The 16,091-nt window shown below is 33.7% G+C and overlaps 1 protein-coding gene across 6 annotated transcripts in view; it reads right to left on the reverse strand.

The window, feature by feature from the left end:
• The window catches only part of JMJD1C (jumonji domain containing 1C), a 316,251-nt gene that overhangs the window by 181,227 nt on the left and 118,933 nt on the right, over positions 1-16,091 (reverse strand). For all 6 annotated transcript variants that reach the window (XM_059899599.1, XM_059899594.1, XM_059899595.1 and 3 more), the window contains exon 2: positions 750-914. Coding sequence is in view for 5 of the 6 variants with exons in the window: in XM_059899594.1 (XP_059755577.1) it covers positions 750-914 (165 nt within the window). In the remaining variant the exon portion in view is untranslated. The remainder of the gene's footprint in view (positions 1-749; positions 915-16,091) is intronic.

Here is a 16,091-nt window from a genome sequence, read left to right on the forward strand (position 1 = left end):
ATTGAGAATTTATTGAAATCTACTATTTTCTTAAATGGAATACCTCCTGATATGAAATAATTTTACTTATTACCTTAACATCTACAGTTGACCCTTAAACAACATGGGGATTATGACCTGACCCTCCATGCAGTTGAAAATACGTGTATATAATTTTATAGTTGGCCCTCCAAATCTGCAGTTCCCCATCTGCGGATTCAACCAGCTGTAAATAGTACAGTACAGGGGTATATATTTATTGAAAAAAATCCATGTATAAGTGGACCCCACAGTTCAAACCCATGTTGTTCAAGGGTCAACTGTAATTTCACATTAAATATCTGCTATTATCCACAATGACTCACTCAATTTTGACAAAATTTAACGAACTAAGGAAAATTATATGCTACTGAATGATTTATAAAAAGTACCCTCTTATCGTTCACTTACAAAGTCTCATTCAACACAGTTCTTTCACACTGCATACAAATCAATCAAGTATCTCTCAGCAGTCGTCAATTCATGTTTCCCCTAGCTGAACAGAATAAACTATTTATGGACTAAATATGCTGAAAGAGTACTAACAAAAAGACACACAGAATTGTTTAACAAAATGAAAGCAGTATTTTGAAATATCTGCCAGATACTTCGGAGCCTCCTCAGGAATATTAACCTATAATCACTAAGATAAATCTAAACTTATATTTAGCTCTTATTCTTTTAAAACAAACAACTGAAAATGCTTAATGAAATAGGAATATAGATCTTACCAATGCAGGCCACTGAATCTGTTTGCTCTTTGATCCCTGAGTCTGGCTAGGGTTGTTCCTTCTGGCCCAGATTAAGTGGTATTCCACCAAGAAGGTTGAAAAATCTTCATAAACTTTAACCCACTCTCGTTTATCCCACTCAAGATGATCAAATTCCACATACACCTATGGAAAAGAAAACATAAACTCCATAAACAACGTAGAGTGTGATATTTTAAAATATAAGCCATGAAGTTAAATTAGAAAAGCCATTAACAAATTCATTATTCAAATTAACATTTCTCTTAAAAATCATTATTTATCTAACATCTCCTTAACCAAATTATAACCCTGACTTATTGTATGGCAGGAAGATAAACTGTAAGTTTATTAAGAAAAGCAATTTACACAATATTGGTCAGTACAGACCGGCGAATATCTACTAAAGACATACTAAAGAACTACGTTGATACTGATGATTCTAGAAGCAGAAGTCAGGAAATGTTTTCTAAGGACCAAATAGTAAATATTTTAGGCTTTGCAAACCATATGGCCTCTGTCATAACTACTTATTTCTGACTTTGTAGTATCAAAGTAGCCACAGACAATATGTAAACAAATGAGTTTGGCTTTGTTCCAGTAAAACTTTAATTACAAAGACAGGAGGCAGTGCAAGGATGGTTCAACATATGAAAAACCAATCAATGTAATATACCACATTAACAGAATGAAGAAAACTACATGATCATCTTAACTGACAAAGAAAAAGCATTTGACAAACTCAACACCCTGTCATAAAAATAGTCAAACTAGGAATAGAAGGAAACTACCTCAACTTAATGAAGATAATAATGAAAAATTCACAGCTGAATCATACTCAATGATGAAAGACTGAAAGCTTTTCCACCAAAACAGGAACAAGACACGTGTGTTATATTTGGAAAACTGAAGCTGACGCTTCTATGCTAAGTCATTCAATCATTCAACTCTCCTTTCCCCACCGTCATCCTTTTCATTCATAGAGCTGTCCTCCCTATTACATTATGAGTTATGCTGGAGGCCGTCTTGTTCTTTTTTTTTTCCACCCATCTTTTGCTCCCTTACACCTGAAGTGTTTCAGTTTCCACTTATTTAAATTCTGTTTGTTCTTCTGGCCTTGTTCAAGTTCTTAGAGGATGTTTATAACCCCCACTTCGATTCAAATATTTGAACATTTACAAGCAGTTTTTTTCCCCAGTTTATATTAGTATATAATCAAATAATGGGTACAAGCTCACTGAGGGCAGAACTGTTTTAGTGTTCACTGCAGTGCTGCATACATACAAAGTGCTTTACAAATATTACGTATCTCCTGCCTGTTGCAGTCATCGACTTTTAAACATGGAGGCAAACTGCTAAAACATGTTTGATTTTGAGATATCTGTGCTCCTGCCCATTAGGAAGCTAGTTAGATATGCTTACCTATTAGAAGTGGGAAAGAGAAATACATTGTTCAAGGATTTAATCTCTGTTCATGGTTATCCACATGAAGGCACAGCAGAAGCTCTGTTGGCTTCTTATAAAAATGCATCCTTAGGGGTTGAGCTGAGGTCCAAATGGTGTAATGCAAATATTTCAAACTATACCACTTTCTCCACTACTTTAAATCTTTCAAGATTCTCGTTTACTCAATTGTGGTATAAATGGGTTTTGGGAAACTCCAGGAAACTGAAGCTGAGATAAGGCTCAGGAAAACCTTAGCACTATCTTTGCTTTCCCCTCATGGACAGTAATAAGGTCTTGTTGACAAAATATTTCAGCCAAGAACCTAAAGAACCAAGGTTTATAAACGTCTCTTTATCTAAAAGGACATATTCAATGTAAATTCTTCCAAATGCAAAGCCCTTGATATAAAATTAAAACTTTCAGCTTGAAGTGAACTTTCTAAACTCATAGTTTTTCTTGCATGGACAGTGTCATGGGCAGTTTTAGGAAATCTGCTAGGACCCTGGGGACAAAAGGAAACTAAAACTAGACATCCTGCTGCTTCTTTGCTATGCAGCCAATTTACCTCCGTACTATCAACAACAGTGAAGGATTTGAGACTTGACTGTAGACAGACAGGTAGGTAGGTAGATAAATAGTTAGACAGTTGTGTGTGTGTGTGAATCTCTTATTTTTCTACAAAATAAAACAATGACCAGTAACTACGAAAAGCCCCTATTCTTTCACAATATACTCTATTCAATGACATTTATAAAGAAAATTAAAGTCACACAACTGTTTCTGTGGTAAAATCAAATGATATAAGACAAATTTAGTTATTTTTACCATGGTTTCAATAATAATAATAATAATAATGTTGATATTATATCAATTTAGTGCAATGCAGGCCTCATCTTTTTATTTACTGCAAAGGAAGGGCGGGGATCTACATAATGTCATGAGAGAACTATGAAGAGTTCCCAGGCTTGATTCTGCCAAAACCAACCAGCCACCACAGGCTAAAACTACTTAGACTCTAAGAATCTTTAATGTTAAAAATAAAAGCGTTAGACTATACTAACATTTCTCAAAATATAATCTATATTATAGAATCATCATTTCTTTGTATATAAATAAGCATTAGGGAAGCCAAATAAGTCATGCACAAAGTTCATGAACTAACAAGTTAAAGTAACAAATGTCTAATTTTACCAGAGGTCTTCTCAAGTCTTTTAACATGCCAGTGTTCATTATGCATTATTAATAATAAGAGAGTTCATACCGTCAGATTTTTCCCAATTTCTTTGTCCATAAAATCTTCTATTATGGGGTACTTAATATTTTTCTATAAAATAGCAGTAGGGGGAAAAACAGACTAGTTTTTTCACACGATTTACCTGTCTACAAATTTATATAAATAATTTGGTAATAAGAAATCAAGGGGGAGGGAGAGGAGGGAGATTAGCAGATGCAAACTGAATATTATATATAGGATGGATAAACAATAAGGTCCTACTATACAGCACAAGGAACTATATTCAAAGTCCCGTGATAAACCATAATGGAAAAGAATATGAAAAAGAATATATATAAATAACATACATAACCCTTTAAAATAACTTTTATAAACAAAAAAACAAAAAAAGAAATCAAGGGGGGGCCAAAACCTGGTCATCTCTGCCCAAATACTCAAGGAGGTAGGTAACTAGATAGTAAATTAATGGGGTTTAAAGTGTAATACAGTAAATGTTTTACTCAAAACATTAAAAAATGCCCTATGTCTTTATAAAATCAGAAATGTTTAACTATGGCTTATTAATTCATACATGTTAAAAATTAAATTATCAAATTAAAATGGTAATTATAGCAGATTTAGTTGACCTTCCTCTCTAATGAATAAAGCATATTTATTTCAAAAGATATATTGTAAGCAGATATTTTATATAAAAGTAAGTAATGAAATAGAGGAATACGATAAATCAACAAAGTAATGTTTTTATTATTACTGGCTTAGAGTCGTATTTAAAATAAGTTTTCTAGATTATTGGAAGAAATTGTGAAAACAAAATTAAAATCACTTGGTGACTTCATTTATTAGTTAAGACAAAAAAGACATTACAGAAAATAATTTCATATAAATTATATAAAATAAGGAAGCTAGGTCTCTTTTTAATTTTACTTTACAAAAAACGTAAACAAATGTAACCATAATTTTAGGTTACTTCAAAAGTTTACACTTTTATTAACATTAAAAAGGGTCAAAATTAATAGGCACTCATATGAACTAGCCCAAGCTTAAACAAAGAGTACGCTGAGCAATAATCAATAAATCTAAGAATTATTTTAAAGAAATAGGTTGATCTTAGAAAATAATGAACTGTAAATTTAGAATTAAACCTGAGAAATAGTCTGACATAATCCAAGGTATAAGCGGTGTGAAACAATGTTAAGTGGCTTCTGCTATTTTCTCTCTCTTTTTTTTATTACAGCCATCCTAGTAGGTATGATAAAATCCAACATTTTAATAAATAAGTATTATATTCTGTGTAGCTGTATTAAATTTGCTATGGTGAACTAAAATTAAAATCGTAAGGACAATTCTACAGAGGAGTCCAATACATATTCACACCAAAACAGTATATTACTATAATGACAATCGCAAGTAAAATTACAATACACATTGCGATATATAAATCTAGGTTCTGAAAATGCTAAAATAGTCTGGGGATCACAGATAACCATTCATTTCCCAAGGGGCATTCAAACCTCTATCAGAGTTAACCAGTATTATTGATAATGGAAATAAAAGCACTACCAGTAACAACAACAAAAACAGCTAACACTTCAATAGTGCCTACTATTCCATATATTAAGCCATTTAATCATTACATATACCCTGTAAGTTGGCACTATTAGGATCAACTTTTTCAAAAGCAGAAACTGAGATATAGAGAAATTAGTTGCCTAAGGTCAAACCCTAGTAAATGATGGAGTCAATGAAAACAATAAAATAGCTTCTAAGAGGCTTCACAGTTATACAGCAGCATAGTCCCTACAAGGTGATGCACACAGCAAGTGATAAATCACTTGAATAGAGAGGGATGTCTGGGTAGCTGAATCCTTTGTGGCAGAAGAACCACACACTTAAAATGGCCTTAAGATTTTCCACAATGAGTCTGCAAGTTAGAGCCCTAGGGGGCAAAATGAGAAAAAAGGTCAAACAAAGATAGCAAATAGTAAAATAAAAGAGACCAAGCTTGCTTTCAGTACCTATATTGTTAAATAAAAGAGACTAAGCTTGCTTTCAATATCTATATTGCTTATTCCTCTTCTCTATGACTTACTTACCTAATAGTCTTACTACTTGGTGAACAACAAGATGCATCAAGAAATGCAAACTATTCAAAGATGCTTAAGTTACAATTACCTTCTTTACATCTAATGAAAAAGAATTATATTCCCATCATCTTCAAAGTTCCTTATCACATTATATAATTCAGTATATATACTACTATCTTTTGGATAAATTATGCATAGTATTTAACATAATATCATTGATGATGATGACTGTCTTAGTCTGCTTGTGCCGCCTTAACAAAATACCATTAAACAACAAAAACTTATTTTCTCACAGTTCCAGAGGCTGGAAAACTGAATAGAGCAAGGTCTGTTTATGAGGAGGACTCTCCCCTTGGTTGTAGACAAGCTGCCTTCTCACCGTGTGCTCACATGACCTCTTCTTTGTGGGAGCACAGATGGTCTCTTCTTATTAGGGCACTAATCCAATCATGAGGGTCCCAGCCTCATGACTTCACCTAACCCTAATTATCTCCCAAAGACCCCATCTCCAAATACCTTCACATTGGGAGTTAGGACATATGAATTTGGGGGGGACACAAACACCAAGTCTATAACATTAGTAATGATAGCAACAGCTAAAATTTGAGGGCTTACAATGTGTTGGGTACAGTTTTACAAAAGAGAAAACTAAGGCATAGAGAAGTTAAGCAATTTACGGCTTTTGGACAATTATTCAAATGATACACAACTGAAAATGGCTAAAAAGGACGAAAACCATCAGTTCAGCTCTTTTTTAGCATAAGGAGGCATTTTAGAGACCACAGTAGTTTCTAGACAATATAAAAGATGAGGAAGAGAGAGAAGGAGCTTTACCAAACAAGGAGGAAAAAGCTTTCCAGGAGCACAAACTCTGGGGATGCTTTTAAAGCACAGGAATGAATTAATGAAGAGAGTTCTTCTATAGGTTAAAAGGGATTCCTGGGAATAGTTTACAAAACTGAAGGCATTAGGATGTAACTCAAGAGTTTAAAGGAGAGGGAGAGCAACTAAATATATAACAAAGAAAAACCTAAGTTAAATGCAAAGTCCTGAATAATGCAAATGCTTGTTAATAAATCCCCAACATAATTTGTTTAGAGAAAGACTCAAATTCTGGTTTTGGTCTTTTGAGACATGATTAGAAATTGTATTAACTATTAATGTTTTTATAGAAAAGAGGTCAAATGCAGAAGCTCCCATAATATATCATTCTAATTCTAGGAGTACTTTTAAAAGTAGGCTGGAAATCTTACAACACAACATGAGTATCAACCGTCTACTAAGTATGTTAGCTTTTGATTTTTTTTTCCTTAGCAATTGATTATTATCCTCTTAAGCTCAGTCCTAGAGCTCCACAGTTTTGAAAATTTATGCTGGAAGTCTTCTACTTTCAATCACCCAACTGGCAAGCCATTCTCAAAACTTTTCTGCCGCTATTACTGCTACCAACTCCAAATCCAGTGACCCCTTTCATAGCTTTCTGTTGCAGCTACAAGATGCTTTGTTCCTTCCTTCTTGTAAAAGAACTTAATAAAAAACTGGGTCTTTCCTCCCCCTGTCTATAACAGAGACTATACTATGTTCTTGTCTATAACCATGTGGTCTTTCTTTAACTGGGCTCCAGAAGACAGTGTAATAGGCAGTTAACCCTTCAGGTAGCTGAGGCAGCTCAAAATCATCACTGATACTCTTCTCTTCAGATTTGGTTTTCCAATTAAGTAACTTCTCAAAGAGTTGGGCAGAAGTAAAATATATTTCTCTGATACTTTGAATTAAAAAATCAAGTACTTTTATTCCTTATTTTCACAGTACTGAAAACTACTTCTGCTTTTACTTTATTTCTTTTGTACTGTTAATTTCCTCCATTTACCTTCTGAAATAGATTTTTAAGAAAGTTACCATAGAAATAAAGACTTGCTATAACAATGAAAGCAGTGGTGAATGTCCTTTCTTTATACTATTTATAAAGAACTCAGCGCTGGGGCACTGGTAACTGATTCGTAAAATTAAAATACACTTCTGTTTCTCGATCTAACTGTTCATATGTATGTTAATAAAATATTTAATTAATTGGGATCGAGAAACATGCTACTTATTTTATCAATGAAGAAAACTAAGTAATAAAGGAAAGGGTACCTTGAAAGGCAGAAACAAATATATCTCAGCAAAAATGTACTGTGTTCTAAATATATTATTTGTATGTAGGACAATAGTACTGCTATCCATCTGAAATACAACAGAACTAAAAAATGAGCTAAAAGGCTCCTAACAAGCCAAGAAAGATGTTACAAATTCCACTCCCTACAGGCAAATACACTTTACCCAAAGGTAAACTCTCTCATCTTGTGTCAGATCTTACTGACACTAGTATAAAGATAATTATAATAATAAACTACATTATCTAGTTTCCAAGTCTAAAGTAGCTTATAAAAGCAAAACAGGGAGAGAGCCTCTGAAGACATGCTTCCATAGCATTCTAAAAACTATAAAAAAGTTTCATGAAGACTTTAGAAAATCTTTTACCCTAGGACTCAAAATTGGTCAGAAAATAGTATCACTGTATTATAATTTATATTAAATGGGCATTTGTTTAATTGAAAAATATACGCAAAACATTTTTTTAAAAACCCTGTATCATTTACTTTCATAGCACCATATACTTTGTCTTTGTACCATTTGACACAAATGAAATATGTCTGTGTATATTTAATGTTTGTCCCCTCTACTACTAGTTTGTAATAAATATGTTTAATGAGTGATGCAGAAAAAGTCTAAATTTATATCCAGAATCATCTAAGATGATGCAGAAATGTATTTTAGAAAACTCGCATGGAAATGGCTAATGTATTTAACACATATTCTATAACATTTATACACCAGCTTTATTCATAATTGCCAAAATTTGGAAGTAACCAAAGTGTCTTTCAATAGGTGAATAGATAAACAAGTTGTGGTACATCCATACAATAAAACATTACTCAATGATTAAAAAAAAAAAAGACCATCAGAATGAAACAGCTGTTTTTAGTCACTGTCAAAATTCACTACTAGTGTATTACTTACTTAATCAGTCTTTCTTTAATACTTCTACACTTCCAGTTAACTAACACAGTATTGAATATCAGAATTTGTATTTGGACAATTATACAAGGCTTTTCCTACCAACCTAAGGTCTCAAGACAGTGCCAGTGTAGAGTGTTATGAAGAGCACTGGGGAAAGAAATTTCAGCCACCTAGCTTTCGAGACATCAATAGCATTCAAGCAGTTAAGTCATCCGAAATCATAAGTAAAACTAACAGAATTTTTAAATAATGGTACCAGAATATTCACTATCAGAATAAGTACACTCATACTAAAATTGTGCACTCATTTTGAGGTAGATATTTATTTTATTTTTTCTATTGCAGAAAGAAAACTTTAAGATTCCAAGTCTTTTTATTTTATTTTTTGAATTGAAAACTAGGGCTTACTATCCTTGTTAAACATTTTAGATACAAGAATTACTCTAGGCATAGGAGAATGACCTCATTATGTTTCATCCCTATCATATACTTGGCTGATACCTGTATTAAAGGATAGCAGGTGTCATTACAAAGGGTCATTGCACAATTATTATTAGTTGTCTCACCCATATATGCTGTATTCCAAGACACAATTATCACCACAGTTCCTTGACACTTACTTTGTGGAGATCATCTGGACTTCCTTGACCTCAGATCCTTTGATCTTAAATTGAGTCTGAAACCATTTAAATTTCCTGGGCTGCCAAATTATCTTTCATGTGTTTTCGAGAATAGAGCCCTGTGTGGTGTTTTCTGTAAACTTAAAGAGGATAACCTACCAAGCAATGATCAAAATATGGAATATACCTTTGCTTATTTCCAGGGACCTAGTTTTAGGCCACCCACCTCATAGGGCTAGAAAATCTATTAGTGGATCTATGTAAAAAATGTAAAGCCAATTTGTTGTACTTTTGGAGGCCCCCCCAATGAATTTTTTAGCAATAAATTTATAATTGCACTTTTCTTTCTGCCTCAAGGATACTGTGGCTAGCAATAGGTTTTATTATGAATTTGCTGAGTCATGTCTAAAAAGCACATAGTTACCATTAAGACTTTACCTTACTTCAACTATAAAGGGTAGTTCCATCTGGCAGATAAAAGTATGAATTTTTAAATTTATGAGAAAATAAACATGAGGAATATCCCTCCTCTCAAAAAACAAACAATTTGCACCTTTGAGACTGTATGTGCATTCTGACCAAATATACCTTTATCCCTAACAGAAGTCAGCCATAAATAAATAATGGGACTCTTTCTATCATGGTGGGCCAGCAATCCAGTTTGACAGAGTCTGATCTCTGACTGAAGCTGAGACTAAGCACCAGAGCCCACAAATCTGAGAGAGGCACCTTGGTTTCTGGAGTCTTGGGTGGGAAGAGAATATATAACGCCATACACTCCTGATTCGCATCAAAGAAGTAAGCAGTATTTTAAGATAATAAAAAGTAGCAGAAATTGATCAAAATAAGTTTAGGACGTGTATGAGAAAATTACAAAACACGCATTTTAAAAAAATGAAGGTCTAAATAAAAGGACAGATACACTGTGTTTGTTACTTTAAAGACTCAATATTCTTAAAGAAGTAAAATTTCCCCCCAATTGATCTATAAACTCAATGCAATTCCAATAAAAATCCCAGCAGGATTTTTGCAGACTCTTAAATTTATATGAGGGCAAAAAGATATAGAATAGACCAAACTTCAAGAAAGAAGAAAAAAGTTGGATGACTCACACTAATTGGTTTTAAGACGCACTACAAAGCTACATTAATCAAGACAGTGTGGTAGTGACAAAAGACACACAAATCAATGCAAGAGAATGAAGTCCAGAAACAGATCCATATAGAACTGACAACTGATTTTTGACAAATGTACAAATGCAATTCAAAAGAGATAACCTTTTCAACAAATTATGCTGGGATAACTGGACACCCCTATGCAAACAAAACAAAACAAAACAAAACCCCCCGAAACCCTTCAATCCATACTTCACACCATATACAAAACTTAGGCCAAACAGGTTATAAAGTTAAACGTAAAACCTAAAACTTTTTGGTAAAAAGTCTTTGTGGGGGGCTTCCCTGATGGCGCAGCGGTTGAGAATCTGCCTGCCAATGCGGTGGACGCGGGTTCGAGCCCTGGTCTGGGAGGATCCCACATGCCGCGGAGCAACTGGGCCCGTGAGCCACAACTGCTGAGCCTGCGCGTCTGGAGCTTGTGCTCCGCAACAAAGAGAGGCCGCGACAGTGAGAGGCCCGCGCACTGAAGAGTGGCCCCCGCTTGCCTCAACTGGAGAAAGCCCTCGCACAGAAACGAAGACCCAACACAGCCAAATATAAATAAAATAAAAATTAAGAGCTTTGAGATATAATTAAAAAAAAAAAAAGTCTTTGTGGCAAATAATTCTTAGAAATGACTTCAAAAGCACAAAACATAAAAGAAAAAATGTAATTACTTAGATGTCATCGAAATTTAAAGTTTTTGCTCTGGGAAAGACAATGTTAAGAAAATGAGAAGCCACAGACAGGACAAAAACATTTATAAATTGTTTATCTGACGAAAGACTTGTATCCAGGATATATAAAGAACTGCCAAAATTCAACAGAAAGAAAACAAAGCAATCGAAAAACATAGGAAAAGATTTGAACAGATACTTCACCGAAGAAGATATACAGGTGGCAAATAAGCTAATGAAAAGATACTCAAAATCATTAGTCATTGGAGAAACGCAAATAAAAAGCACAATGAGATATTACTGCATACCTAACAGTATGGCTAAAATTTCAGCCTTGTGAAATAAAAATTGTACTTATACAAAAGCCTGTATATGAATGTTTAGAGCAGTTTTATTTTTAATAGACAAAAGCTACAAACAACACGAACAGGGAATGGATGAACAAACTATGGTATATCCATATAATGAAATATTTCTCAGCAATAAAGAGGAAGAAACTACTGATACATGCAACAATATGGATAAATCTCAAATGCATTAGGATAACTGAAAGAAGCCTGACTCAAAAGGTTATCTATTATATGGTTCTATTCACATGACATTCAGGAAAAGACAAAACAAGGACTGAGAATTGATTATTAATTGTCCAGGGTTAAAGGGGGTGGAGGATTTGAAGGTTTGACTACAAAGGAGTGGTAACAAAAGGAAATCCTATGGGAGAGTGATTCAACTGTTATACATGTCGACTGTGGTAAAGGTTACCCTACAATGCCGTTGTCCTAACTCAAAGAACTGTTCACCAAAAAAAGTAAATTTTACTCTAATTAAAAAAAAAAAATTGTAAGTAGAAAATTTAACTGAAAAGGTAAAGGAGGAATGAGCATGATGGAAAACTATGCCACTGCCTTCTCCCAAAGGAATGATGTAATAGTATTATACTTATTGGTATTCTACTATAAAGCTTCATATGCCTTTTGGGGAAAAGAATAAAATAATGAGATGGCAATCATATATTCTGATGGGCCAGAAATTTCTGCAATTATACATTATCACGGTACGGGTTGACCCCAGGATTCTTTTTCCTTGAGAAAGAGAAAGAAAGAATGTAAGTCCTCTGGCATACCCAACTCCACCCTTCCTATTTTTTGCTTTGAAAAGGCAAATGTGGAAGTAGAAGTGAGGATGAGGAAAGAGCTATGGAAACACTAACAACCTGAAATTAAAAACACACTCCCCAAATGCCATATAACTGGTCATGTAGCAACTTCAGCTGAAAGAGCAGAGCATGCCCTAAAATGAAAAGGACATAAATGTCAGGTCCCAGAAAGTTTAAGATATGGAACTTATTTATAAACTTGCAAATGTTTTGTTTCCAGGAACTCTTAGAAGGGGATACCCCAATTTTTTTAAAGAGAAACTAATGATACCTTTTCATCATAGGCACAAGGGGGCACTGGAGCACAGAGTTATTAGGTATGCCTTGTGCTACACCTAAGGACTTTTCCTTTGTTCAGCCAAAAAAAGGAAACCAACAGTTGGTACACTTAACTGTATTTCCATTTTTTTCATTTGAAGAAAGATTTTACAAGACTGGATTTAAATGTACGGATTGTTTCAACAATCAAACTCATGGAATGAATTTTTCCTTCTATCAAACCCTATCAACAAAAATTGTTTTGCTCTCTTAATTCTGATTAGGTCAACTATAATGCTTGAATTTAATAAATAACCACAGAGCCCTTCAAATGAAAATTGCCACTATTTAACTGATCTCATCTTTTAATCTACGGTTCTCCACCACAAGAGAGTGAAAGACACAAACACTTAAATTCATAAATAATTCTTCAACTATTCAGTATGCTAGATTACTGACAGATTTTGGATACAAGAAAAGATATCTTGAAAAATCTAATTGTTCTTTTTTAGTTTTAACTTTTCATTATATAGAGAAATAACAATGGATTCCCATGTGTCCATCATCTAGCTTCAACAATTTTCACCTCATGGCCAATCTTCTTTATACTAAAAAAAAAATTGTTAATTCTGCAAAATTATTCGTTATCAGTCAGCATTCAAGTTTCCCAGGATAGTCTTTTTTTTTCCTTTTCAGTTTGTTCAAATTAAGACCCAAATAAGTTCCACAAATTGCAACTGGTTGACATGATTCTTACATCTTTTTATCTATATAGGTTCTACCATCTCTTTTCCTCCTGCAACTTTCTTGTTAAAGAAGTCATTAGTTCCAGTCTTCAGTTACCTGTATTTTGCTGATTATACACTTCTGTGGCATTTTTAAACATGTTCCTCTGTCCCTGCATTTTCTGTAATTGTTGAATCTAGAGTCTTAAATTCCGAACTGATAGAGAAGACAACCTCACACACTGTACCGTGTTCTTCACTGAGGCATATATGTATTACCATATATCTTTCTGTGGTAATAGCAGCCAATGACAAATATTGCCTAAATCCACTACTTCACTGACAGTTGCATAATAGTGATACACAAATTTTATCATTCCTTCATTTACTATCTGGAATATGTCTAATAAGTGAGAATTCCCCTCATCAAATCTTCCGTATCCAAGAGGTAGTTTGTTTAGGAAAGGAAAAGTAAATGCTCAATTTTTATGAGTTTTTCAAATACAGTTGCCCCTCACAATATCTGCAGGGGACTGGTTCCAGGACCACCACCCCCCCTCGACTTGCACTCATGGACACCAAAAGCCACAATGTTTAAGTCCTTTATTTAAAATGGCGCATTATTTGTGTATAACCTATGCCCCCCCCCATATACGTTAACTCATCTTTAGATTATGTATAATACCTAATACATTGTAAATGCCATGTAAATAACTGTAAATACAATGTAAACGCTATGTAAATAGTTATCAGTGCTGGACAATTTCAAGTTTCACTTTCTAAAATCCACCCCCTTCCCCCCAAGTATTTTCAATTCATGGTTGGTTGACTCCACAGATACAGAACTCACAGATATGGAAGGCCATGGAAAACAGACTGTAATGAGTTAGTATCCTAACGTCCCAGAATGGTAAATAATGAGAGGTTTTTAGGGGAGGGATCATTATTAAAAACTCTTGGATTTAAATAAATGTAGTAATGCTTCAAATCACTGCAGTTTTTATTCCTATTGCTTCCAAATTTCCCATCTTCGGCCAGTGAGAGCCTCTTCAATTAGTTTCAGAGTCTTCTAGACATGACCTTAGTAGTCTTTGATAGCTTCCTTGTTTCCAGAGTAACAAAATACCCCAGGGTCATCCTGTCCAACTCCTGCCTCAGACCTGAAATCAACCATATATCCATATATACTTCTCAATAAGAAATAGCATTCAGAGACAACAATCTGGGTTCTAGGAGTGCTCATTACTCCTGAGCTGGTCAGATATACTGGTCAGGGTTAGTATGTCTTTATACTGATACTTCCAAATAAAATTCTACATTTTTTTTTAAACGGCATCTATCTTATATTCCTATCTCATTTCTCCCATATTGAAGATCCTGTTAAACAACGACACCAACACAAATCCATTTGCTTTGTTGCACAATACATATACAACAATCTAGGAATAAGAATACCAACACTGTGATTAATGAAAACATTGTTTTTACATTGCTCTTTTGTCCTTAGGGTATATAACCTACTAGGCATGTATAATCAAGTTACTGTGTTATAAAGTCACTTAAAATAGTTCCTTCCTATGGTTATACCACTTATGCTTCTTTGCTTCATTTTGCTTTCACTTTTAGGATCTTTATTTTTTAATGATTCAAACTTGTTTTAAAATTACATAAAACATTTACATGGTTTCAAAGTCATACCTAAAAAACAAATATATTCACAGAACTCTAGCTATTCCTTCCATCCTTGTTCCCTATGATGGATTAGTTTCTGGTTAATCCCTATGTTTTAAAAAAATCAAATAGAAATGCACATATACAATATATATGTATTTAGTTAAATAACATACTTTATGAATTTTTCTGTATCTTATTATTTTTATTTCATAATATGTATACTGGCCATCATGTCACAGAAGATATTGCTTATTTGCTTGTATACCTATAAAATACTTCATTGGGTAGATGAACGTTTTACTCAGTCACAACCCTATTGATGGGTTATTTCAGTCTTTTGCTATTATAAATGGGGCTGCTATAACTACAGCCTTGTGCACATGTCATTTTGTATTTATGCCACTCTATGTTTGGGATATATTCCTAGAAATAAGATTTACTGGATCAAAGAGTAAATGAATATGAATTTAGCTAGAAATTGCTAAATTCCCTACTATAGGAGGTTGCACCATTTTGTATTCCAATAGACAATGTCTGAGAGTGCGTATTCCTCCACAAGTTCACCAAATGGATATGTTGTCAATACGGGAAGAGAAGGGAATGAGGGACAATCTGATACGGTAGAAATTATCAGTTTATTCACTTTTTCCCTTTTATTTTCTATTTTAATGATCTACTTTTATCTTTATTTCCTGTCTTGTTCTTAGTTTGGGTTTCATTTGCTCTTCTTTTTCTCTCTTAACGTGGAACCTTAGGTCACTGATTTTACTTTCCTTCTTTTCTTATGTAAGTATTTAAACTTATAAATTTCTCTCTAAACCACCATTCATTCTCAGGCACCAACATTCTGATGTGCTACATTTTCATTATCATTCGGTTCAAAATGACTTCTAATTTCCCTTGTGATTTCTTCTTTGACCTACAAATTTTCTAGAAGTGTACTGTTTAATATTAAACATTTGAGGTGTTTTCCCCAAACATCATACTGTTATTGATTTTTAATTTAATTCCACTATGTTCCAAGAATATACTCTTGTATTATATCCATGCTTTTAAATTTATTTAGGTGTTCCATATGTATTAATTAAATCAAGGTGATTGATAGCTTTTTGGATCTTTAATGTCTTTGCTAGCTTTTTATGTAGCTGTTCTACCAACTGCTGAAGGAAGGGTGTTAAAATCTCCAACTATGACTGTGAAATTTTCTATACGAAATCTCTGTCATTCTGT

Source organism: Balaenoptera ricei, chromosome 16 (assembly GCF_028023285.1).
Source record: "Balaenoptera ricei isolate mBalRic1 chromosome 16, mBalRic1.hap2, whole genome shotgun sequence".
Taxonomy (NCBI): Eukaryota; Metazoa; Chordata; class Mammalia; order Artiodactyla; family Balaenopteridae; genus Balaenoptera; species Balaenoptera ricei.